The sequence below is a fragment of the Pan troglodytes genome, chromosome 10 (assembly GCF_028858775.2).
Source record: "Pan troglodytes isolate AG18354 chromosome 10, NHGRI_mPanTro3-v2.0_pri, whole genome shotgun sequence".
Taxonomy (NCBI): Eukaryota; Metazoa; Chordata; class Mammalia; order Primates; family Hominidae; genus Pan; species Pan troglodytes.
In genome coordinates, this window is record NC_072408.2 from 130,068,657 (window position 1) to 130,093,288 (window position 24,632).

Below are 24,632 nucleotides of genomic sequence, written 5' to 3' on the forward strand. Positions count from 1 at the left end.
GGATTGCTGTGAAACTCTCTTCTCTGATTGGCTCTCTGGGAGCCAGCCGCTGCCACGAGGGAAAGAAGCTTCAGTTTCTCGCATGCGCAGTGAGTAAACATGCGCCTCTGGTAGATAAGAGAAACCGCGATCAGAGTACGGCGCGTGCGCAGATCAGGGATCGCGATTGCGAATCCTCCGCTGAGGTGATTTGGATATCCCTAGAACGTTGAGGGCAGGAGTCGGGTCCTGAGACCAGGTAAGCATCTGCGGAGAAGCCAGGTAACCCTACGACTGCCGACGACTGTCAAAGGCTCCGGAGAGAGGACTGCGAGCCGGGACGCCTGGGTTTTTCCCGACTTGCGACCCCGAGTGGCGCAGCCAGTTTACCTGAGGCCGCGCTGGCGGTGGGGTGGGGCCGGCCGTGACACCCGAGCTCAGTTTTCTCGGGACCTGGTTTACGCTAGGTGCTGTGGGTCGGCTCTGGGGCTGTTCAGGCACTCAGGGCAGGGGAGAGGAGAGACTACCGTCCTGGAGATAACGGTTCCACGGAGGCCCAAGGCGAAACGGAAGGATCCTCATGTACAAAACTGAGCGGAATGGAGCTGTGAGCACGCATCAGGTGCTGTTTCAGGCCTGGCACGTAGTAGGGGTCAGCACTGCCCTTGCTAGGCTTTTGCGGAGATACTCATTTTTTTTTAATAGACGTGGGGTGGTCGGGTCTCACTGTGTTGCCCAAGCTGATCTCGAACTCCTGGCCTCAAGCGATCCTCCTTCCTCGGCCTCCCAAAGTGCTGGGATCACAGGCGCAAGCCACCCAGCCCTACTTTTGAAGGACCAAAGGGAACCCGCTCTCCTCCCCGTGGGACCCCAGCCCATTTCATGCGCACTGTGCAGGCCACATTCTTCAGCATAGTTAACCTTTAAGGTCTTTCCAGCTCCTCGATTTCCCTCCAGGAGTTCTGGCTCACAGTAAAGGGACTTCCCTGGCACTATCACTTAGGCCTCCACGACCCAGGAAATGGATCTGCCCTTGGAATAACAGATCTGCCAGGAGGCGTTACATCTCATTGGAGCTTCCTAAGTATACCTGCCAATTTTTTTTTTTACTTTTTTTATTTTTGTGGGGGGAGGGGGGTAGGGGGGACAGGGTCTCTCTCTGTCACCCAGGCTGGAGGGCAGTGGCGCGATCTCGGCTCACTTTAACCTCTGCCTCCCGGGTTCAAGTGATTCTTCTGCTTCAGCCTCCCGAGTAGCCGGGAATACCGGTGCCCGCCACCACATCCGGCTAATTTTTTGTATTTTTAGTAGAGACGGGGTTTTGCCATATTGGCCAGGCTGGTCTCGAATTCCTGACCTCAGGTCATCCTCCTGCCTCGGCCACCCAAAGTGCTGGGATTACAGGCATGAGCCACCACGCCTGGCAATTTTCAAAGGGTAAATTTGATGTTATCCTATCTTTCATTATTTTTTAAATTATATTACATAATTCCAAAAGATATTTTATGTTTAAACCAGGACTTACTTCATTGAAGATGGTTTTATCTTTCAGTGTGAACCTGCTGGGAAGTCAGGCTATATTTTTGGCATCACAGTGATCTCCTTAGTACCTGATTTCACAGACCAGAATTATGATCCCACCAAATAACATGTTTTCAGTAATGTCATGGCTTATCAAGTACTTCTTAAATTGGACCATACCAAGTAAAATAATTTACAAGCCACTGTTGTAGATGCCTTTTCACCCTAAGCTCTAAAACAAAGGCCCATGAAATAATCAGTTCCCAGACTGGGTTTGTGTCATAAGACAACAGCGTATGTGGTGTGTCATTCCAAAGTTCCTCAGCCTTGTAGTTGAGAGATCTGACATGCTCCCATTTAGTGACCACTAAGTACTTTACATTTATGGCAACATGTATGATTTTGTTCTCACTCTAGGTAGTAGTATCTCCATTCTACAGATGAGGAATTAGAGCCAAAGTTACCCAGTAAGTAAATTGTGGCATTGAGACATTGAACGCAGGTCTGTTGGCCACAGAGCTCGCAATCCTTGGCAGGAAGGCCTTTTTGGGACAAAAGAAAAAATGAGAGGAGTCGTCAAATACAGAAAGTCAGGCTGGTCCAAACGTAGTGAGTTTTGTGTGTGTGTGTGTGACAGAGCTCAGCTCACTGCAAGCTCCGCCCCCCAGGTTCACGCCATTCTCCTGCCTTAGCCTCCCTAGTAGCTGAGACTACAGGTGCCTGCCACCAGGCCCAGCTAATTTTTTTTTTTTTTTTTTTGTATTTTTAGTAGAGATGGGGTTTCACCGTGTTAGCCAGGTTGGTCTCAATCTCCTGACCTCATGATCCACCTGCCTCGGCCTCCCACGGTGCTGGGATTACAGGCGTGAGCCACCGCGCTCGGCCTGGTAGTGAGTTATCTTAATTAATTGTTCACAGTCACAGATCAAACTTCTTGTTCTACTCTTTCTCCCTTCTCTACTGTACTTGACTAGTCTTTTTAAAAAGAGAAAGTTGGCCGGGCGTGGTGGCTCATGCCTGTACTCCCAGCACTTTGGGAGGCCGAGGCAAGCGGATCGCTTGAGGTCAGGAGTTCGAGACCAGCCTGGCCAACATGGTGAAACCCCATCTGGACTAAGAATACAAAAATTAGCTGGGCGTGGTGGCTGGTGCCTATAATCCTAGCTACTTGGGAGGCTGAAGCAGGAGAATCGCTGGAACCTGGGAGGCAAAGGTTGTAGTGAGCCAAGATGGTGCCACTGCACTCCAGCCTGGGCAACAGAGTGAGACTTGTCTCAAAAAAATAAATAAATAAAAACTTAAAACAGAAAAAGTTAAGGAAAAGGAGCTAACATTGCCTAAGAAACTGGAAAAAGATCTGGAGATATGAAAGGTAATGAAACAAGGTGTAGAAAGGATAATTTAGTTTCAAAAATTGAAAACCTAATGGTTTCCAAGATAGGTCTTACTGAGATAATCAGGAAGTGTGCATCTCTTATTTTCTTTATTTGTATTAAATACAATAATGTATTTGAAAGTGCTTTGCAGCTGCACGTGGTGGCTCACGCCTGTAATCCCATCACTTTGGGAGGCTGAGGCAGGAGGATTGCTTGAGCCCATGAGTTCGAGACCTGCCTGGGCAACATGGCAAGACCCCATCTCTACAAAAAATTAAAAACTAGCCAGGTATGGTGGTACACACCTGTGGCCCCAGCTACTGGGGAGGCTGAGGCAAAGAAGCTTGCTTGAGCCCAGGAGGTCAAGGCTGCACTGAGCCATTTTTATGCCACTGCATTCCACTTGGGTGACAGAGGGAGACCCTGTCTCAAAAAAAAAAAGAAGAAGAAACTGCTTTGGTTTGGATATGTTTAAGTCCTAAACAAACACAAGGCATCGTTAATAGAAATATAGGCTTTGAGACTTTTGGAAGAAAATATACAGTGTTGTTATTCCTGCTTTTTTAATGTGTTTCTGTTTTAATAGTGTAGTTGATAAATTATAAAGTTCCCGTTAGATGCCATAAATAGAACAAATATGGGGCCGGGCGCAGTGGCTCACACCTCTCAGCACTTTGAGAGGCTGAGGCGGGCGGATCGCCTGAGGTCAGGAGTTCAACACCAGCCTGAGAAACACGGTGAATCCCCATCTCTACTAAAAATACAAAAAATTAGCCAAGCATGGCGGCGTGCGCCTGTAGTCCCAGCTACTTGGGAGGCTGAGGCAGGAGAATTGCTTGAATATGGAAGGCGGAGGTTGCAGTGAGCTGAGACTGCGCCACTGCAGTCCAGGCTGGGTGACAGAGTGAGACTCTGGCTAAAAAAAAAAATAGAAGAAATATGATACACACAAATAGCACAGGTGTAATTCTGTGGATTCAAAGTTTTCTGCTTAAAAAAAAATAAACGGGGCCAGGCACTGTGGCTCACGCCTGTAATCCCAGGACTACGGGAGGCCAAGGCAGGCGCATCACCTGACGTCAGGAGAAACCCCCGTCTCTACTAAAAATACAAAATTAGCCGGGCATGATGGCAGGTGCCTGTAGTCCCAGATTCAGGAGGCTGAGACAGGAGAATCACTTGAACCCGGGAGGCAGAGGTTGCAGTGAGCCAAGATCACGCCATTGCACTCTAGCCTGGGTGACAAGCGAAACTCCGGCTCAAAATAAAAATGAACGAGATGTTGGGATTGTGTGAAGTGAATGTTTTCCTCTTTACTTCATTAGCTATCTCTTGAATTCTGCAGCATTAAGCATTCAAGCATTAAGCCTGTTAAATTTAGACCAGACCTAGAGTAGTCTCTTTTTCCTCCCGTCTGCCAAAATCAAAGACTACAGCTCTGCATTTCCTGCTCAATCTATTATGCTTTCCTTGTTTGAGAAATAACTATCTGTAAACACTTACTGTGAGTGAAGGGTGCTTTATCTTCAGCGTAAAACCCCAAGTCTAGGAAATGGCAGGGTCTGTTTCAAGCCTTACCAGCAATACTCACTGGTTCCATTTGAGAGGTTTCAGCCCTTAAGGATTTCAGATACCTACAGCAGGAGGATGAGCTAACAGGAGGATGTGAAAGACAGGGAAATGCTACTTTCTTTTTAACTACCATTTTACAGACAGCACCAAAACACTTTTTCTTTTTTTGAAGAGTCTCACTCTGTCACCCAGGGTGGAGTGCAGTGGCGCGACCTCAGCCCACTACAACCTTCGCCTGCCAGGTTGAATCCATTATTCTGCTGCAGCCTCCCGAGTAGCTGGGACTACAGGTGCACACCACCACATCTGGCTAATTTTTTGTATTTTAGTACAGAGGGGGTTTCACCATGTTGCCCAGGCTGGTCTGGAACTCCTGAGCTCAGGCAATCCACCCTCAGCCTCCCAAAGTGCTAGGATTACAGTCATGAGCCACCACACCCAGCCCCAAAACACATTTTTGAAACATGAATTATTATTATTAAGCATTTGTCAGAAAATCATTTTCCCCTCACTTAGCTTCTGGCACCACCTGCTGGCCGTTTTGTCTTTTCAAAGCAGCAACATTGCACGTTGGTCTGTTTAAGCTCAATGTTGTTTGGCCCTTAACTGTTTATTAGGTCATTGTTTTGAGACCTATGGTTTCATCTCCTTCTTAAGGAAGAGACAAGACGGAATAAGCAGGTAATCAGCCCTCCTGAATTCTTGTCTCAGTTTCTTAAATGTCATATAAATAAGAAACATGCTGGGCATGGTGGCTCATGACTGTAATCCCAGCACTTTTTGAGACCGAGGCAGGCAGATTGCTTGAGCTCAGGAGTTTGAGACCAGACTGGGCAACATGATGAAACCCCATCTCTACTTTTTTAGAAAAGAAAAAGAAAAGCTTTTAAAAGTGTCTGTCCTAGCAATCAGAAGAACTTGCTGATTCCTGTGTTCTGGAACAATGCTTGTCAAATTTTATGTGCCTCTGCATCACCTGAGGATCTTGTTAGGCTGCAGGTTCTCATTTGGTAGGTCAGAGCAGGGCCTGAAATCTTCATTCCTAACCATCCTCCACGTGGTGCTTTTGCCACTATGTGGACCACACTTTGGGTAGCAAGATTCTAGAGCTACATTGTCCCATAAAGTAGCCACCAGCACATGTGGCCCAAACTGAGATGTTCTGTAAGTATGACCATAACCTAGAATTTGAAGCCTTCATATTTAGGGGGAAAAAAGAATATCTCAATTTTAAAATATTGGCTGGGTGCAGTGGCTCACACCTGTAATCCCAGCACTTTGGAAGGCTGAGGAAGGCAGATCGCTTGAGTTTGAGTCCCAGACCAGCCACAGCAACATGGTGAAACCCTGTCTCTACAAAAAATCCAAAAATTAGCCAGGCATGGTGGTACATGCCTGTAGTTCCAACTACTCAGGAGGCTGCGGTGAGAGGATGGCTAGAGCCTGGAAGGCAGAGATTGCAGTGAGCTGAGATGGCGCCACTATACTCCAGCCTGGGTGATGGAGCCAGACTGGTCTCAAAATAATAAAACGTTGATCACATGTGGAAATAATATTTTTGATATATTGGGTTAAATATAAATTTCATCATTTATTATTTCTAATGTAACTACTAGAAAATTTAGAATTTCACATGTGGGTAGCATTAGTTTTGTTTTTTTGTTTGTTTGTTTTTTTGTTTTTTTTGAGACAGAGTCTCACTCTGTTGCCAGGCTAGAGTGCAATGGCGCAATCTCGGCTCACCGCAATCTCCACCTCCCAGGTTCAAGCGATTCTCCTGCCTCAGCCTCCCAAGTAGCTGGGACTACAGCTACGTGCAACCATGCCCAGCTAATTTTTTGTATTTTTAGTAGAGACGGGGTTTCACCGTGTTAGCCAGGATGGTCTCAATCTCCTGACCTCATGATCTGCCCGCCTTGGCCTCCCAAAGTGCTGGGATTACAGGCGTGAGCTACCGTGCCCAGCCCAGTAGTGTTAGTTTCTATTGGACAACACTGTTCTAGAACATTAACACAACAGAGGTGACATTTTTGATTTTTTTTCCCCCAGATGACCCAGTTTCCCAATCTCCTTGTTTCCATGTCACCATCTCTGCTAGCTCAAATCAGTATTTGTTTAATTCTTTTCTTGGGACGATTTCCTTGCCCTCCCATCACACTCCTTTACACCTTCTCAGCCTTCACCATTGCCATCATGATCCCAGGGGTCTCATCAAGCAATGAACAGTCCTATGTGCCAGAATACTAGCAGCATCCTTGTTTAAAGCACTTAGCCTTGCCATGGGGTGTGGGGCCTGGACCAGCAGCAACAGCCTCATCTGTGAGCTGGTTAGAAATGCAGAGCCTCGCCGGGCACGGTGGCTCACGCCTGTAATCCCAGCACTTTGAGAGGCTGAGGCTTGTGGATCATCTGAGGTCAGGAGTTCGAGACCACCCTGACCAACATGGTGAAACCCCATCTCTATTAAAAATACAAAAAAAAAAAAAAAAAAAAAAAAGCTGGACATGGTGGTGGGCACCTGTAATCCCAGCTACTTGGGATGCTGAGGCAGGAGAATTGCTAGAACCCGGGAGGCGGAGGTTGCAGTGAGCAGTCAGGGTGATGGAGACTCTGTCTAAAAAAAAAAAGAAGAAGAAATACAGAGCCTCAGGCCTCACCCCAGACCTAGTGAACCAGCATCACAAGTCACAAGACTCCCAGGTGATTTGTATGCACATTAAAGTTTGCATGGTGAGACTGGCTGGTGAGTACTTTAACAATCTTCGTAAAGCACACTGTTTCAGTTAGTCTCCGCACCTGTTCCTTCAGTTAGTTTTAATGAAGTTTCTGCAAGGTTTATATACCATGAAAGTTGTAGCTAAGGTAAACTAGTGCTTTACCTTTCAAAAAAAAACAAACAGTGAATTTTAGATAAATGGCGTCCAGAAGGCAGGTCCAGAGATTGACATCTCATGCTTTCCTGAAAATAGATTAAATATCCTTTATTTTATTGACTTTTTTTTTTTTTTTTTTTTGAGAAAAAGTCTCACTCTGTACCCCAGGCTGGAGTGCAGTGGCGTGATCTTGGCTCACCACAACCTCCGACTCCCGAGTTCAAGCGATCCTCCTGCCTCAGCCTCAGCACACCACTGCACCCAGCTAATTTTTTGTATTTTTAGTAGAGATGGGATTTCACCATGTTGGCCAGACTGGTCTTGAACTCCTGACCTCAGGTAATCTGCCCACCTTAGCTTCCCAAAGTGCTAGGATTACAGGTGTGAGCCACCACACCCAGCCTCAAATATCCTTTAACCTTTTCAGAGACACGAAATGAAAGGCATTACCATCCTCTTTACTTCTCTCCAAAGTGAGAGCTGTTGATGACACAGCATCACCTCCTACATCTAGGCTTTTATTTGGGGTTTTTTTTGTTTTTGTTTTTGTTTTTAATAAAAGAGATGGAGTCTCACTATGTTGCCCAAGCTGATCATGAACTCCCAGCTTCATGGGCTCCTCCCACCTCAGCCTCCCAATATGCTGGGATTTCAGGTGTGAGCCACCACACCCAGCATTATTTTATTTTTTATTGTATTTTTTATTTTACTGTTTTTTGTTGTTGTTGTTTTTTGAGACAGAGTCTCGCTCCTTCAGTCTTCGCCCAGGCTGGAGCGCAATGGCGCGATCTCGGCTCACTACAACCTCTGCCTCCCGGGTTCAAGCAATTCTCCTGCCTCAGTCCTCCCAAGTAGCTGGGACTACAGGTGCCCACTACCACCCCCAGCTAATTTTTTGTATTTTTAGTAGAGACGGGGTTTCACCATGTTGGCCAGGATGGTCTCGAATTCCTGACCTCAGGTGATCCACCTGCTTCAGCCTCCCAAAGTGCTGGGATTACAGGCACGAACCACCATGCCCAGCCTATTTTGTTTTTTAGAGATGAGGTCTCCCTATGTTGCACAGGCTGGAGACAGCTTCTGGGCTCAAGCAATCCTCCCACCTCAGCCTCCCAAGTAGCTGGGACTGTAGGCTATTATCTTGTTTGCTCCGGCCACAGGCCTTGTTACAGAGTTGAACATGCCATCCCTGCAGATAGTCTGTCTTGGTTTGAGTTGAATTTGGAAGCTGGAGGAGGGGTGTGCTGACCAGATCCAGTCATGAAGAACGCCACTCAGTAGCACATAGGTTTCAAATCCTGACAGCAAGCTCTCCAGGAGGATGAGGGGCATAGAAAGTTTGAGAACCACTGCTCTATAGTATGTTATCCATCCTCAGCTATCACATGTATCCTGTTTGTGCTTGTCTTCATTTCTCTTTTATGCTACAGACTCTTCAGGCTCTCTGAAGCCCATACCTGATACTCAATAGATGTTTAAAATATTCTTGCACAAATTAATGTTCCCTTTTGTAAATTCCTTAGACCTGTTATCTCTGAACTTAACCAAGTTGGAAGGGACTGAAGCAATGACAGGAGCTTTCACCTTAACTGCGACCAGCCATTTAGTGCAGAAGCCATCATCAAAGGAAAAGTAGAGCCTAGGGAGTCAGGGTAGAGCGCCAGCCCTACACTGAAGCTCACGTTTGAAGAAGGGAACTGGGGCAGAGCTGTCATGACTGCAGGTTTCCTCTTACTAGCACTTCTCTGTACCATTTTTCTTTTTCTCTTTTTTCATGTCAGAATGAGCTATAATTTGAGCTGCTTTTATTGTTCCCTAAAGACTTTGGATTATTCTGTATCACAAACACTGAAATCCAATTCGTATTTTTTTGGCCTTTGGGGAAGTGGAACCATGGGTGTGTTTGTCATTTTTAGCAGTCATTGGAGTAGGGCCAAAGCTCCAGGAGATACTAAAAGTGTCTAGAATTGTCTGATTGGCTGTTGGAATTAACTGTTAAACAAAGCAGCCAGTAACTGAACACCGGAGACCTTCTTGAACTCCAGTTGGGTGGGAGACCTTCCAGTGTGTCTGGCAGCTCTGAACTAGGACAGAAAGGTAGAGATTCAAACAGTGGACTGGTGACAAAGCAGCTGATAAAAGCACTCTCATCTCCATCCTTTGTCTGGGAGTCTCGCCTTGCCTTGGAATCACTTCCTCTCTTTTTCCCTGCACTGGTTTGTGCCAGCGCTGTCCTGCCTGGTCACATTTACCAGCTAGCGGATGAGAAACTCAGAAGTACGGGGCTCATGTTCCATAATGAATTGAATCCGGGACTACAGGCTGCCTGATACACAAATGAATTTTGTTTTGTGGATTGAAAACAGGAATAAGGAAAGATAAGTTTTGGACATTGACTTAGTCTACTCAGTCTTTCGTAGGTAAGGTGATTCTTTGTCAGAGAGAGTTCAGAGAAAGTGCCCGGGTTTATCATTTATCTTTTTCTAAGGTATTTGATTTTATACACATTTCATACACATTAAACAAAACCAGTTTTTAAAGCACCACTTTCCTTGGCACACTCCATTTCAAAGTATATCCCTTCACAGTCATGGAGCACCTTGCCAATACCATCTTTTAAAACAAATTTTTTTTTTTTGGCTGGGCGCAATGGCTCACGCCTGTAATCCCAGCACTTTGGGAGGCCGAGGCGGGCGGATCACGAGGTCAGGAAATCGAGAACAGCCTGACTAACAGGGCAAAACCCCGTCTCTACTAAAAATACAAAAAATTAGCCGGGCGTGGTGGCAGACGCCTGTAGTCCCAGCTACTTGGGAGGCTGAGGCGGGAGAATGGCGTGAACCCGGGAGGCGGAGCTTGCAGTGAGCCAAGATCACACCACTGCGCTCCAGCCTGGGCGACAGAGCGAGACTCCGTCTCAAAAAAAAAAAACAAAAAACAAAAATTAGCTAGGTGTGGTGGCACGTGCCTGTAGTCCCAGCTACTCGGGAGGCTGAGGCAGGAGAATCACTTGAACCCAGGAGGCGGAGGTTGCAGGGAGCCGAGATCGCGCCACTGTACTCCACCCTGGCGACAAAGCAAGACTCCATCTCAAAATAAAAAATAAAAAAGAAATAGCAGAAGTAGAGATGAAGGATATCATATTGTCATTCTAAAGGTGACCAGTGTCATCTCAGTATCACTGTACTGGTTACTAACCTAGAAGCTTACATGTAAAGTAACAGGAAATGCACATATTTACAAGAAAGCAATGCCTGATCCCATGTCTCCATCCTGCTTCCTCCTCAGTGGGTATCTATCTGGATCTCACAGTGGGCTCAGGAGACAGCAGCAGGCTCAGGGGAAGTTGGCCGAGGGTGAGGTGGACAGGCTGGGAGCAAAGCTGTGGAGTGATCTGCTGGATGTCCAGTTACCTTAGAAGCTGGCTCCCACCTAGATCAGACACCAGTTGCCATGACTACAGTTTATGAGGTTTCAAACACTAAAAGAAGCTATTTAGAGCCTCATATGAGGCAGTTGCTTAATAAGAGCAGCACAGGCCGGGCGCGGTGTGACTCACTCCTGTAATCCCAGCACTTTGGGAGGCCGAGGCTGGTGGATCACCTCAGGTCAGGAGTTCAAGACCAGCCTGACCAACATGGAGAAACCCTGTCTCTACTAAAAATACAAAATTAGCCGGGCGTGGTAGCACATGTCTGTAGTCTCAGCTACTCAGGAGGCCGAGGCAGGAGAATCACTTGAACCCAGGAGGCAGAGGTTGCAGCGAGCCAAGATCGCGCCATCGCACTCCAGCCTGGGCAGCAAGAGCGAAACTCCATCTCAAAACAAAAAACAAAAAAAAAGCAGCACATCTGTATTTAGTGCCTACTAAATAATCTACTAAGTAATCTTCAATAAAGATGCTCTAACCAAGTGGTACTTTTGCAGTTCCCGTAATCCTCCTGGGTGACAGAGATTTTACTACAAATCAGCCTCAAGCCTTGAAAGGAATCAACAAAGCCCTTTCTAGAATACTTTTTTCTGTGATCTTTTCTTTTTTGAGACAGAGTCTCGCTCTGTCACCCAGGCTGGAGTGCAATGGTGTGATTTTGGCTCACTGCAGCCTCCGCCTCATGGGTTCAAGCGATTCTCCTGCCTCAGCCTCCCAAGTAGCTGGGATTACAGGTGTGTGCCAACACACCTGGCTAATTTTTGTATTTTTAGTAGAGATGGGGTTTCACCATGTTGGTCAGGCTGGTCTCGAACTCCTGACCTTGTGATCTGCCCGCCTCAGCCTCCCAAAGTGCTGGGATTACAGGTATGAGCCACCGCACCCGGCCTTTTTTTTTTTTTTCTTTTTCTTTTTTTTTTTTTCTTTTTTAAGACAGAGTCTTACTCTGTCACCCAGGCAAGAGTGCAGTGGTACCATCTCAGCTCACTGCAACCTCCACCTCCTGGAATTCAAGCAGTTCTCCTGCCTCAGCCTCCCGAGTAGCTGGGATTACAGGCGCCCACCACTGCGCCCGGCTAATTTTTTGTATTTTTAGTAGAGACGGGGTTTCACCATGGTCTCGATCTCCTGACCTCGTGATCCACCCTCCTCGGCCTCCCAAAGTGCTGGGATTACAGGCGTGAGCCACCACGCCTGGCCCTACGTGCCTATTTTTATACCAATACCATGCTGTTTTGGTGACTATGGCCTTATAGTATAGTTTGAAATCAGGTAATATGATGCCTCCAGATTTGTACTTTTTGCTTAGTCTTGCTTTGGCTATGTGGGCTCTATTTTGGTTCCGTATGAATTTTAGACTTTTTTTTCTAATTCCGTGAAGAATGATGGTGGTGGTATTTTGATGGGGATTGTGTGGAATTTGTAGATTGCTTTTGGCAGTATGGTCATTTTCACAATATTGATTCTACCCATCCATGAGCATGGGATGTGTTTCCATTTGTTTGTGTCATCTATGATTCCTTTCAGCAGTTTTGTAGTTTTCCTTGTAGAGGTCTTTCAACTCCTGTGTTAGGTATATTCCTAAGTTTTGTTTTTGTTTTGTTGTTGTTGTTGTTGTTGTTGTTCGTTTGTTTTTGCAGCTATTGTAAAAGGGGTTGAGTTCTTGATTTGATTCTCCACTTGGTCGCTGTTGGTGTATAGAAAAGCTACTGATTTGTGTATGTTAATCTTGTATCCAGAAACTTTGTGAATTCTTTTATCAGTTCTAGGAGCTTTCTGGAGGAGTCCTTAGGGTTTTCAAGGTAAACGATCACATCATTAGCAAACAGTGACAGCTTGACTTCCTCTTTATGGATGTGGATGCCCTTTATTTCGTTATCTTGTATGATTGCTCTAGCTAGGACTTCCATACTGTGTTGAAGAGAAGTGGTGAGAGTAGGAATTCTCGTCTTGTTCCAATTCTCAGGGGGAACAGTTTCAACTTTTCCCCATTGAGTATTATGTTGGCTGTGGGTTTGTCATAGATTTTTTTTTGCTGGTTTTGTTTTGTTGTGAGACAGTCTCGCTTTGTCACCCAGGCTGGAGTGCAGTGGGGCGATCTCAGCTCACTGCAACCTCCGCCTCCCAGGTTCAAGCGGTTCTCCTGCCTCAGCCTCCCGAGTAGCTGGATTACAGGCATGCGCCACCACGCCCGGCTAATTTTGTATTTTCAGTAGAGACGGGGTTTCACCATGGTTAGGCTGCTCTCAAACTCCCAACCTCAGGTGATCCGCACTCCTCGGCCTCCCAAAGTGCTGAGCCACTGCACCCAGCCTCAGTTTGAAGAATTTTTTAATTTCCATCTTGATTTTGTTTTTGACCCAATGCTCATTCAGGAGCAGGTTATTTAATTTGCATGTATTTGCATTTTTTGTTTGTGGGGTTTTTTGGTGTTTTGTTTGTTTTGAAACGGAGTTTTGTTCTTGTGCCCAGGCTGGAGTGCAATGGCACAATCTTGGCTCACTGCAACCTCTGCCTCCCAGGTTCAAGCAATTCTCCTGCCTCAGTCTCCCAAGTAGCTGGGATTACAGGCACCTGCCACTACACCCAGCTAATTTATTTGTATGGTTTTGAAGGTTCCTTTTGGAGTTGATTTCCAGTTTTATTCCACTGTGGTCTGAGAGAGTGCTTGATATAATTTCAATTTGTTTTTTTTTTTTTTTTTTTTTTTGAGATGGAATGTCGCTCTGTCGCCCAGGCTGGAGTGCAGTGGAGCAATCTTGGCTCACTGCAAGCTCCACCTCCCGGGTTCACGCCATTCTCCTGCCTCAGCCTCCCCAGGAGCTGGGACTACAGGCACACACCACCACGCCCGGCTAATTTTTGTATTTTTAGTAGAGACAGGGTTTTACTGTGTTAGCCAGGATGGTCTCAATCTCCTGACCTTGTGATCCACCTGCCTCGGCCTCCCAAAGTGCTGGGATTACAGGCGTGAGCCACCGCTCACGCCTAATTTCAATTTTCTTAAATTTATTGAGGCTCATTTTATGGCCTGTCATATGATCTCTCTTGGAGAAAGTTCCATGTGCTGTTGAATAGAATGTATATTCTGCAGTTGTTGGATGAAATGTTCTATATATATCTGTTAAGTCCATTTGTTCCAAGGTATAGTTTAAATCCATTCTTTGTTGACTTTTCGTTTTGATGACCTGTCTAGTGCTGTCAGTGGAGTACTGAAGTCCCCCACTATTACTGTGCTGCTGTCTATCTCATTTCTTAGGTCTGTTAGTAACTGTTTTATAAATTTGGAAGCTCCAGTGTTAGGTTCATATATGTTTAGGATTGTGGTATTATCCTGTGACAAGGCCTTATTACCATTATATAATGTCCCTCTTTGTCTCTTTTAACTGCTGTTGCTTTAAAGTTTTTGTCTGATACAAGAATAGCTAGCTACCCCTGCTTGTTTTTGGTGTCATTTGCATGAAATGCCTTTTTCCACCCCTTTAAGTTTACGTGAGTCTTTATGTGTTAGGTGAGTCTCCTGAGGGCAGCAGATGGTTGATGAGTTCTTATCCATTCTGCAGTTCTGTATCTTTTAAGTGGAGCATTTAGGCCATTCACATTCAATGTTAGTATTGAAATGAGGTACCAGCTGGGCGCGGTGGCTCATGCCTGTAATCCCAGCACTTTGGGAGGCCAAGGTGGGCGGATCATGAGGTCAGGAGATCAAGACCATCCTGGCTAACACAGTGAGACCCCATCTCTACTAAAAATACAAAAAATTAGCTGGGCATGGTGGCGGGCACCTATAGTCCCAGCTACTTGGGAGGCTGAGGCAGGAGAATGGCGTGAACCTGGGAGACGGAGCTTGCAGTGAGCCGTTATCATGTCACTGCACTCCAGCCTGGGCAACAGAGGGAGACTCTGTCTCAAAAAAAAAAAGAAAAGAAAGAAAGAAATGTGAGGTACCATTGCATTCATTGTGCTCTTTGTTGCCTGTATACTTTAGGGGTTTTTTGGTTTTGCTTTTTAACTTGTATTTTTGTTTTATAGGTCCTGTGTGATTTATGCTTTAAAGAGGTTCTGTTTTGATGTGTTTCCAGGATTTGTTTCAAGATTTAGAGCTCCTTTTAGCAGTTTTTGTAGCAGTGGCTTGGTAATGGTGAATTCTCCCAGCATTTGTTTGTCTGAAAACAACTATCTTTTCTTCATATGTGATACTCAGTTTTGCTGGATACAAAATTCTTGGCTGATAATTGTTTTGTTTGAGGAGGCTGAACATAGGACCCCAATCCCTTCTAGCTTGTAGTGTTTCTCCTGAGAAATCTGCTGTTAATCTGATAGGTTTTCCTTTATAGGTTACCTGGTGCTTCTGTCTCACAGACTCTTAAAATTCTTTCTTTCATTTTAACTTTGTCCGGAATTGGTGGGTTCTTGGTCTTGCTGACTTCAAGAATGAAGCCACGGACCCTCATGGTGAGTATTACAGCTCTTAAAGATGGTGTGTCCAGAGTTTGTTCCTTCAGATGTTCAGATGCATCCAGAGTTTCTTCCTTCTGGTGGGTTTGTGGTCTCGCTGACTTCAGGAGTGAAGCTGCAGACCTTCGCAGTGAGTGTTGCAGCTCTTAAAGGCAGCACAGACCCAAGGAGTGAGCAGCAGTAACATTTACCACAAAGACCAAAAGAACAAAGCTTCCACAGTGTGGAAGGTGACCCGAACGGGTTGCACTGCTGGCTCAGGCAGCCTGTGTTTATTCCCTTATCTGACCCCACCCACATCCTGCTGATTGGCCCATATTACAGACAGCTGATTGGTCTGTTTTGACAGGGTGCTGATTGGTGCGTTTATAAACCTTGAGCTAGACACAGAGTGCTGACTGGTGCATTTACAATCCTTTAGCTAGACACAAAAGTTCTCCAAGTCCCTAGATTTAGCTAGACACAGAGCACTGATTGATGTGTTTACAAACCTTGAGCTAGACACAGAGTGCTGATTGGTGCATTTACAATCCTTTAGCTAGACACAAAAGTTCTCCAAGTCCCCACTAGATTAGCTAGACATAGAGCACTGATTGGTGCATTTACAAACCTTGAGCTAGACACAGGGTGCTGATTGGTGTGTTTACAAACCTTGAGCTAGACACAAAGTGCTGACTGGTGTATTTATAAACCTTTAGCTAGACATAAAAGTTCTCCAAGTCCCCACCCGACTCAGGAGCCCAGCTGGCTTTGCCTACTGGATCCCATGCTGGGGCCGTGGGCGGAGCTGCCCACTAGTCCCACACCACGCACCCGCACTCCTCAGCCCTTAGGCAGTCAATGGGACTGGTTGCAGAGCAGGGGGCGGCGCCCGTCCGGGAGGCTCTGGCCATGAGGGAGCAGGGCGGGGGGAGGGGGGGACTCAGGCATGGCGGGCTGCAAGTCCCACGCCCTGCTCCACGGGGAGGCAGCTGAGGCCCAGCGAGAATTCAAGCACAGCCCAGGCAGGCTGGCAGTGCTGGGGGACCCGGCACACCCTCCACAGCTGCTGGCCGGGGTGCTAAGCCCCTCACTGCCTGGGGCCGGCGGCACCAGGCGGCCACTCCTAGGTCGGGGCCCGCCAAGCCCTCACTGGCCCGCGAGCTCTCCCTCCACACCTCCCCACAAGCGGAGGGAGCCCGCTTCGGCCTTAGCCAGTCCAGAGAGGGGCTTCCACAGTGCAGCGGCGGGCTGAAGGGCTCCTCAAGCACAGCCAGAGTGGATGCCGAGGCCAAGGAGGCACCAAGAGCGAGTGAGGGCTACTAGCACATTGTCACCTCTCATTTGGATAACCTGATGACAATATGCCTAGATGAAGATCTTTTTGCAATGGATTTCTCAGGTGTTCTTTGTGCTTCTCGTATTTGGATGTCTAGGTCTCTAGCAAGGCCGGGGAAGTTTTCCTCGATTATTCCCCCAAATATGTTTTCCAAGCTTTTAGATTTCTCTTCTTCCTCAGGAACACCAATTATTCTTAGGTTTGGTCGTTTAACATAATCCCAGACTTCTTGGAGGCTTTGTTCATATTTTCTTATTCTTTTTTGTCTTTGTTGGATTGGGTTAATTTGAAGACCTTGTCTTCGAGCTCTGAATTTCTTTATTCTACTTGTTGAATTCTATTGCTGAGACTTTCCAGAGCATTTTGCATTTCCAAAAATGTGTCCAAAGTTTCCTGAATTTTTTATTGTTTTTTCTTAAAGCTATCTATTTCCCTGAGTGATTTCTCTCTTCACTTCTTGTATCATTTTTTGGATTTCCTTACATTGGGCTTCACCTTTCTCTGGTCCTTCCCTGATTAATAACTAACCTCCTGAATTCTTTTTCAGGTAAATCAGGTATTTCTTCTTGGTTTGGATCCATTGCTGGTGAACTAGTATGTTTTTTGGGGGGTGTTGAAGCGTCTTGTTTTGTCATATTACCAGGGTTTGTTCATTTGGGTAGGCTCTGTCAAAGGGAAGGTCTAGGGCTGAAGGCTGTTCAGATTCTTTTGTCCCATGGGGTGTTCTCTTCATGTAGTACTCTGCCCCTTTTCCTATGGATGTGGCTTCCTATGAGCCAAACTTGCAGTGATTGTTGTCTCTCTTCTGGGTCTAGCCACCCAGCGAATGTTCCCAGTTCCAGGCTGGTACTGGAGGTTATCTGCAGAGTCCTGTGATGTGAACCATCTATGGGTCTCTCAGCCATGGCTACCAGTGCCTGTTCGGTGGAGGTGGCAGAGGGTACAATGGAGCTTTGGTGGGTTAATGGTCTATTTTTTTTGCTGGTTGGCCTCCTGCCAGGAGGTGGTCCTTTCCAGAAAGCATCAGCTGTGGTAATATGGGGAGGAACCAGCAGTGGGCGGGGCCCTAGAACTCCCAAGATTATTTGCCCTTTGTCTTCCCGCCAGGGTGCATAGGGAAGGACCATCAGGTGGGGGTGGAGCTAGGCGTGTCTGAGCTCAGACTCTCCTTGGGCGGGTCTTGCTGCGGCTGCTGTAGGGAATGTGGGTGAGATTCCCAGGTCACTGGAGTCGTGTACCTAGGAGAGTTATGGCTGCCTCTGCTGAGTCATGCAGGTTGTCAGGGAAGTGGGGGAAAGCTGGCAGTCACAGGCCTCACCCAGCTCCCACACAAACCCAAGGGCCGGTCTTACTCCCACTGTGTTCCCCCACAACTGCCCCGAGTCTGTTTCCAGGCAGAGGGTGAGAGTGGCTTGAAAATTTGCCCTGAGGCTGTTCCCCTCCCAGCTGCGAAAGAAAAGGGCTGTAGTTCTTCCCCCACCTGTGAAATCTGCATGCCAGATTCGTGCAGTTGCCCAAGTTCTGGCCAGGAGGCTTCTCACCCTGTTTAAATTCGACTAGAGAATTCTTCTCCCTGTGGAGTTTTATCCCTTGCTCCTCTGGCCACCCTCCTGATGGACCCCTGTGGTGCCAGGCAGGAATGGGCCTTCTGGGGACCCAGCGAGCTCCCACGGCCTTTCTGCTGCTTCCTCTACCCCTGTATTTCACTCTGCTGAGTCTGACTTAGATCCAGGTAAAGTTGGAAATTTCTCCTGCAAACAGACCTTCAGCCTCTCCAGTGGGGGGGTGTGTGTTCGGGAGAGGAGGATCTCCCTTTCCCACTTCCACAGTTGGGGCACTCACAGTATTTGGGGGTCTCCCGGGCCCTGCAGGAGCAATCCGCTTCCTTCGGAGGGTCTGTGGGTCCTCTCAGGATTGCTGGTTTGTTCTTGCAGTTGATCTAGAGCTAAAATTCACAATGCAAGCCTCTGCATGCTGCTCTGTCTGAAGCTACAGTCTAGTCCTGCCTCCTGTCTGCTATGATCCCAGGAGCTCCCATGCAAATAAATTATGATCACAAGGTCCCAAAATAGGCTGTCTAGAGCTGAGGAGCAAGGAGAGCCAGTCTGAGTCCCAAAACTGAAGAACGTGGAGTCTGATGTTCAAGGGCAGGGAGCATCCAGCACTGGAGAAAGATGTAGGCGGAGAGTCTAGGCCCATCTCGTCTGTCTTTTAATATCTTCTCTAACTAACCTGTAAGCTCCAAGAAGACAGTCCAGCTCTTTTTCATCTCATGTCCCTCACTATACCTAACAAGGACCTTATTAAAAGTTGACTGGCTGGATGCAGTGGCTCACGCCTGTAATCCCAGCTCTTTGGGAGGCTGAAGCAGGTGGATTACTTGACCTTAGGGAGTTCAAGACCAGCCTGGGCAATATGGCGAAACCCCATCTCTACAAAAAGTAATTACTCAGATGTGGTGGTGTCTGCCTGTAGTCTTCACCTACTAGGGAGCCTGAGGTGACAGAATCGCCTGACCCTGGGGAAGTCAAGGCTGCAGTGAGCTGTGATCGCGCCACTGCAGTCCAGCCTGGGCGACAGAGTGGGACTCTGTCTCAAAAAAAAAAAAAAATTAGTTGACTTGGTAGTTCCAACGATGAGTACCAGTTGGACCACGTTGTTGGCAGTGCATCCAGGGAACAGATGTTCACATTCAAATCCATGAAACTGGAAACAAAAAACAACAATCATGACATTGATTGATAGTGATGTTTACTATGTCAGACTGTTTAAGCTCAGCTATAAAATAGACTCTCAGCCCTGGGTGGGGGTGGGGGGTGGCTCACACTTGTAATCCCAGCACTTTGGGAGGCCGAGGTGGGCAGATCACCTGAGGTCAGGAATTTGAGACCAGCCTGGCCAACATGGTGAATCCCCACCTCTACTAAAAATACAAAAATTAGCCGGGTATGGTGGCACACGCCTGTAATCCCAGCTACTCAGGAGGCTGAGGCAGGAGAATCACTTGAACCTGGGAGGCGGAGGTTGCAGTGAGCCAAGATCGCGCCATCGCACTCCAGCCTGGGCGACAGAGCGAGATTCCGTCTCAAAAAATAAAATAGACTCTCATACTGCCATCTTTACATTTTGATTTCAGAGATTCTCAAACATTTAAATACTGGCACTTGACCCAGATCCTAATTTTTGCTTGATGCACTATTTACCTGTATCAAATTACAGTCCGTTCCTTTGATTTTTTTTTTTTTTTTTTTTTTTTTTTGAGACACTGTCTCGCTCTGTTGTCCAGGCTGGAGTGCAGTGGCTCTGCCTCAGCCTCCCGAGTAGCTGGGATTACAGGCACCCACCACCAAGCCCGGCTAATGTTTGTATTTTTAATAGAGATAGTTTCATCATCTTGGCCAGGCTGGTCTTGAACTCCTGACCTTGTGATCCACCTGCCTCGGCCTCCCAAAGTGCTTGGATTACAGGCGTGAGCCACCACGCCCGGCCTGAATTTCACACTCAAAACCTCTCCTTTCTGAGAAAACAGCACCCCCGGGTGCTTGGAAGATATTTTTGGTCTATTGCAAGAAAATATGTATTAGCTGGCAGGGCATGTCCTGGTTACATGGCAGACAGTGCAAGGCTGAGGAGAGGGGCGTCTTGCTGAATAATGTGTCTCCACTCATTTCCTAAATTCCCTCGGTAACAGATGGGTCATCATTTGAATTGCTTTATAAAAAGCTGTCTTTGAATCTGAAGCATAATCTTGAGGGCAGATGCCTCTTACTGAAAGCTCTCCTTATTCATCTAACCCAGGTCCTCAGCCAGCAGAGCCACGTTCCTTATGAGCACCGCGGGTTTATTTCATTTTCCTACACCACTGACCCGAATATGCCCGGCGCCATGGGGACTCCGGCTTTGGGAGAAGCTGACGTTGTTATCCCCAGGAATAGCTGTCACTCCGGTCCAGATGGCAGGCAAGAAGGACTACCCTGCACTGCTTTCCTTGGATGAGAATGAACTCGAAGAGCAGTTTGTGAAAGGACACGGTCCAGGGGGCCAGGCAACCAACAAAACCAGCAACTGCGTGGTGCTGAAGCACATCCCCTCAGGCATCGTTGTAAAGGTAGATCACAGAAGGCCGCTGAGGGGAGAGGCCCCGCCCAAGGGTTCCACAGCCTCCAGAGATTTCTCCCAAGTGTGAATGGGATCAGCCGAAGTGCATTATTTTTCTGGCTTGGGCCACCCTCTACCAGCCAGGCAGTAGAGAGCACCGCAGATCTCGTCCCATCCCTGAGCCATTCCTCCCTAAGGCAGAACCTCCTACAACAGCCTGGGAAGCCTGTTTCCAGGATCTTTTGGAGCCAGGGTATGGCTGCCATCCTTGAATTTGGCAGACAGCACTGGTGCTTGGCTGCTGCCCCGGAAGCAACGTCTTGACAAAGCTAAGCAGTGGCTGATAAAGGCAGGCGCCCGGGCAGCATGGTTCTTTCAAATCCGTTCCCGCTGCAGGAAGGCTGCCGAGATCCCCAGCATTGCTATGGGCTCCAAGTCCCTGAGGAGGCGGCAAGCAGGCATGGGTTGTCCGCTGGCAGTCCCAGCCCTTAACTGTCATGGTTGGTTAACATTAGGGTGGCCACATCCTCCATGCCTCTCTGTCCCCTTTGGTAAATGTCGGTGATACCTCCTCTTCTAGACAGAGAGGACTGAGGGCGAGATCATGGAGGATCATGGAGGCCAGGCATTTTCCAACCTCAGAAGAAAAAATGCTGTGCACAGCTGCCTATAGGAGTCTTCCTTTTTACATAAAAAAACAAGTCTCGGGCCAGGCACGGTGGCTCATGCCTGTAATCCCAGCACTTTGGGAGGCCGAGGTGGGTGGATCACCTGAGGTCAGGAGTTCGAGACCAGTCTGGTCAACATGGCAAAACCCCATCTCTACTGAAAATACAAAAATTAGCCGGGTGTGGTGGCGCGTGCCTGTAATCCCAGTTACTCGGAGGCTGAGGCAGGAGAATCGCTTGAACCCTGGAGGCAGACATTGCAGTGAGCCGAGATCATGCTACTGCATACCAGCCTGGGCAACAGACAAGATTCCCTCTTAAAAAAAAAAAAAAAAAAGAAGGTTGGTCAGAGGGGCTCCCAGTCCATCTGCCTCAGGGATCACGAGAGAGTCCTGGAAGCAGCACAGAAGAGAGATAGCCAAGGCAGGTGTTTCATATATAACGATACTGGCAGCAGATACTTACAGGTCATGGAAACGTGTGGGAGGAACTGTTCGAAGCAGCATTAACTCTGCAGTCCCCAAAACCCCATGTTCATGATTTCCATCACAGTACAGGTGTGGAATCTGGGACATAGAGAGGCTAAGTGACCTGCCCAAGGTCCTGCCACTCAGTAGTCAGTTCACACCATACCCCAAGTCCATGTTCCTAACAGCTGCACTTCACTGCTGGGTTTTTGAGCCACAAGCGTATCATGTAAAACCTCAATCATTTCTTTTCCCCCTTCAAAAGTGTCATTCATGAGTAACAAAATTCTGAAACCTGAGAGTTAATTTTTGTTTAACCTATTTGACATAACTCAATCCAAACTTGCTTTCAGAATTATTCTTTAACCCTAATTTCATAGAATTTTTTTTTTTTTAAGAGACAGGGTCTTGTTTTGTCAGCGAGGTTGGAGTGCAGTGGTGCAATCATGGCTCAGTATAGCCTCAAACACCTGGGCTCAAGCAATCCTCCCGCCTCGGCCTCCTGAGTAGCTGGGACTGCAGGCATGCCCCACCACACTCAGTGTTTTTTGTTTCGTTTTGTTTTTTGAGACAGTCTTGCTCTATTGCCCAGGCTGGAGTGCAGTGGCGCAATCTCAGCTCACTGCAACGTCCGCCTCCTGGGTTCAAGCAATTCTCCTGCCTCAGCCTCCCGAGTAGCTGGGATTACAGGTGCCCATCACCACGCCCAGCTAATTTTTTTGTATTTTTACTAGAGACAAGGTTTCACCATGTTGGCCAGGCTGGTTTCAAACTCCTGACCTCAAGTGATCCACCCATCTCGGCCTCCAAAGTGCTAGGATTACAGGCATGAGCCACCACGTCCGGCCATCCAATCTTTACATTTTTGGTACAGATGGGGGGTCTTGCTATGTTGCCCACGCTGGTCTCAAACTCCAGCCCTCAAGTGATCCTCCCGTTTCAGCCCCCAAAGCATTGGGATTATAGGTGGGAGCCACTATGCCTGGCTTAAGATTTATCTTTTATCAAACAGCTTTGCAAGGCACTCACCTATAATAACTGAGGCATTACACAGTGAATGAGTTATGGCTGACTAATAATAAAGATGCTATTTTCTTCCTTCAGACAGAACTTTATGCTTATGAATGGTGCACACAAAGTGGTTGTTAACTGGCCACAAGCTAGATACATCAGTTGATACTTTCATAATTATTTTGCGACTTTAAGTTATTTGAAGGCCACTGTTGCTTCTAAACAAAATAGCACTCCTAATGATTAAAACAATCACACTGAAAGCCACATAATACAGCAAGGGTATGGGACACAGGGCAGAGGCAGGAAAGGGGCTGGTCTTCACTGTCACTGACTCATGGGGACTCATGATAAGGGGCTTTGCCATCCAGGTTTGTCCCTCTCTATAAAGCGAACAGGTTGTCCTGACCAGCCTGGCCAACATGGTGAAACCCCATCTCTACTAAAAATACAAAAATTAACTGGGTATGGTGGCGTGCGCCTATAATCCCAGCTACTTGGGAGGCTGAGGCAGGAGAATCACTTGGACCCAGGAGGCGGAGGTTGCAGTGAGCCAAGATCACGCCATTGCACTCTAGCCTGGATGACAAGAACGAAACTCTGTCTCAATAAATAAATAAATAGTAAATAAAAAAGCGAACAGGTTGAATTTAATGACTTCTGAGGTCCTGTCCATTTTTAACATCCTGTGGTTTTCACATTATAAAATATTATCTCTTACAGTGCCATCAGACAAGATCAGTTGATCAGAACAGAAAGCTAGCTCGGAAAATCCTACAAGAGAAAGTAGATGTTTTCTACAATGGTGAAAACAGTCCTGTTCACAAAGAAAAACAAGAAGCGGTGAAGAAAAAACAAGAAAGGAAAAAAAGAGCAAAGGAAACCCTGGAAAAAAAGAAGCTACTTAAAGAACTGTGGGAGTCAAGTAAAAAGGTCCACTGAGAAAAGAATTACAGATTCCAACTGACAGAATCTGCCAGAAGCTCCCAGGGAATAATGGTGGCGAGTTCCATCACCAGCATTATTATAGTGCTTCAAAAGAAATATTTTTGATGAACTTAAAAGACAACAAATTTATTTAAATGGTGCACTAAACTGTAGTGAACAGAGACATGCACGATTCAAGAATAAAACTCGGCCGGGCACGGTGGACGGTGCCTCACACCTGTAATCCCAGCACTTTGGGAGGCCGAGGCGGGCGGATCACTTGAGGTCAGGAGTTTGAGACCAGCCTGGCCAACATGGTGAAACCCCGTCTCTACTAAAAATACAAAAAATTAGCCAGGCATGGTGGCGGGCACCTGTAATCCCAGCTACTCGGGAGGCCGAGGCAGGAGAATTGCGTGAACCTGGGAGGCGGAGGTTGCAGTGAGCTGAGATCGCGCCACTGCACTCAAGCCTGGGCAACACCTGGGTGACAGAGCGAGACCCCATCTCAAAAAAAAAATAAAACTAGGTCAAGTGCAATGACACGCCTATAATCCCAGCACCTTGGGAGGCTAAGACAGGAAGATCACCTGAGCCCAGGAGCTCAAGATTGCAGTGAGCTATGAACACCACTGCACTCCACCTGTCCACTTGTTCTTGTGTGACAGAACAAGACCCTGTCTCTAAAAAATAAGATAAAACCATAAAGAAACACAGTCAGTACTATACAAGAATAATGGCTACTTCTAGAGGGAAGGAGTTGTCATTGTGATGAGGCACTTGGAGGGGTTCTGGGGTGCCTGACAAAGTTCTGTTTCTTTACCTGGGTGGTAGTTAGAAGGGTGTCCCCGTATTTCAAATTGTACCTTTGTCTGTGAGATTGTATCTGTTTTGTAATAATAAAATTTTTTTTTGTAATTAGTAAAGTCAATTT

At 47.1% G+C, this 24,632-nt stretch overlaps 2 protein-coding genes across 12 annotated transcripts in view; one reads left to right on the forward strand and one right to left on the reverse strand.

The window, feature by feature from the left end:
• Positions 1-10,751, reverse strand: part of MPHOSPH9 (M-phase phosphoprotein 9) — an 82,178-nt gene extending 71,427 nt beyond the window's left edge. For 2 of the 7 annotated variants that reach the window (XM_063785193.1, XM_063785189.1), the window contains exon 1: positions 10,563-10,749. The gene's annotated coding sequence lies outside the window, so the exon portion shown is untranslated. Of the gene's footprint in view, positions 1-10,562 lie in introns of all 7 variants that reach the window. The other 5 variants (XM_063785183.1, XM_016924497.4, XM_063785186.1 and 2 more) reach the window with 4 other exon arrangements.
• On the forward strand, positions 8-24,616 carry MTRFR (mitochondrial translation release factor in rescue). 5 transcript variants are annotated; one of them, XM_054663796.2, is made up of 3 exons: positions 8-89; positions 20,326-20,635; positions 23,495-24,616. In XM_054663796.2, the coding sequence occupies exons 2-3, from the start codon at positions 20,354-20,356 to the stop codon at positions 23,711-23,713; spliced, it is 501 nt and encodes a 166-aa protein (XP_054519771.1). In that variant the 5' UTR covers positions 8-89; positions 20,326-20,353; the 3' UTR covers positions 23,714-24,616. The 5 variants fall into 5 exon arrangements, with proteins under 5 accessions (XP_054519771.1, XP_509459.1, XP_001169383.1 ...); XM_509459.8 differs by lacking the exon at positions 8-89 and adding an exon at positions 121-238; XM_001169383.7 differs by lacking the exon at positions 8-89 and adding an exon at positions 451-601.
• The last annotated feature ends 16 nt before the right edge of the window (positions 24,617-24,632 follow it).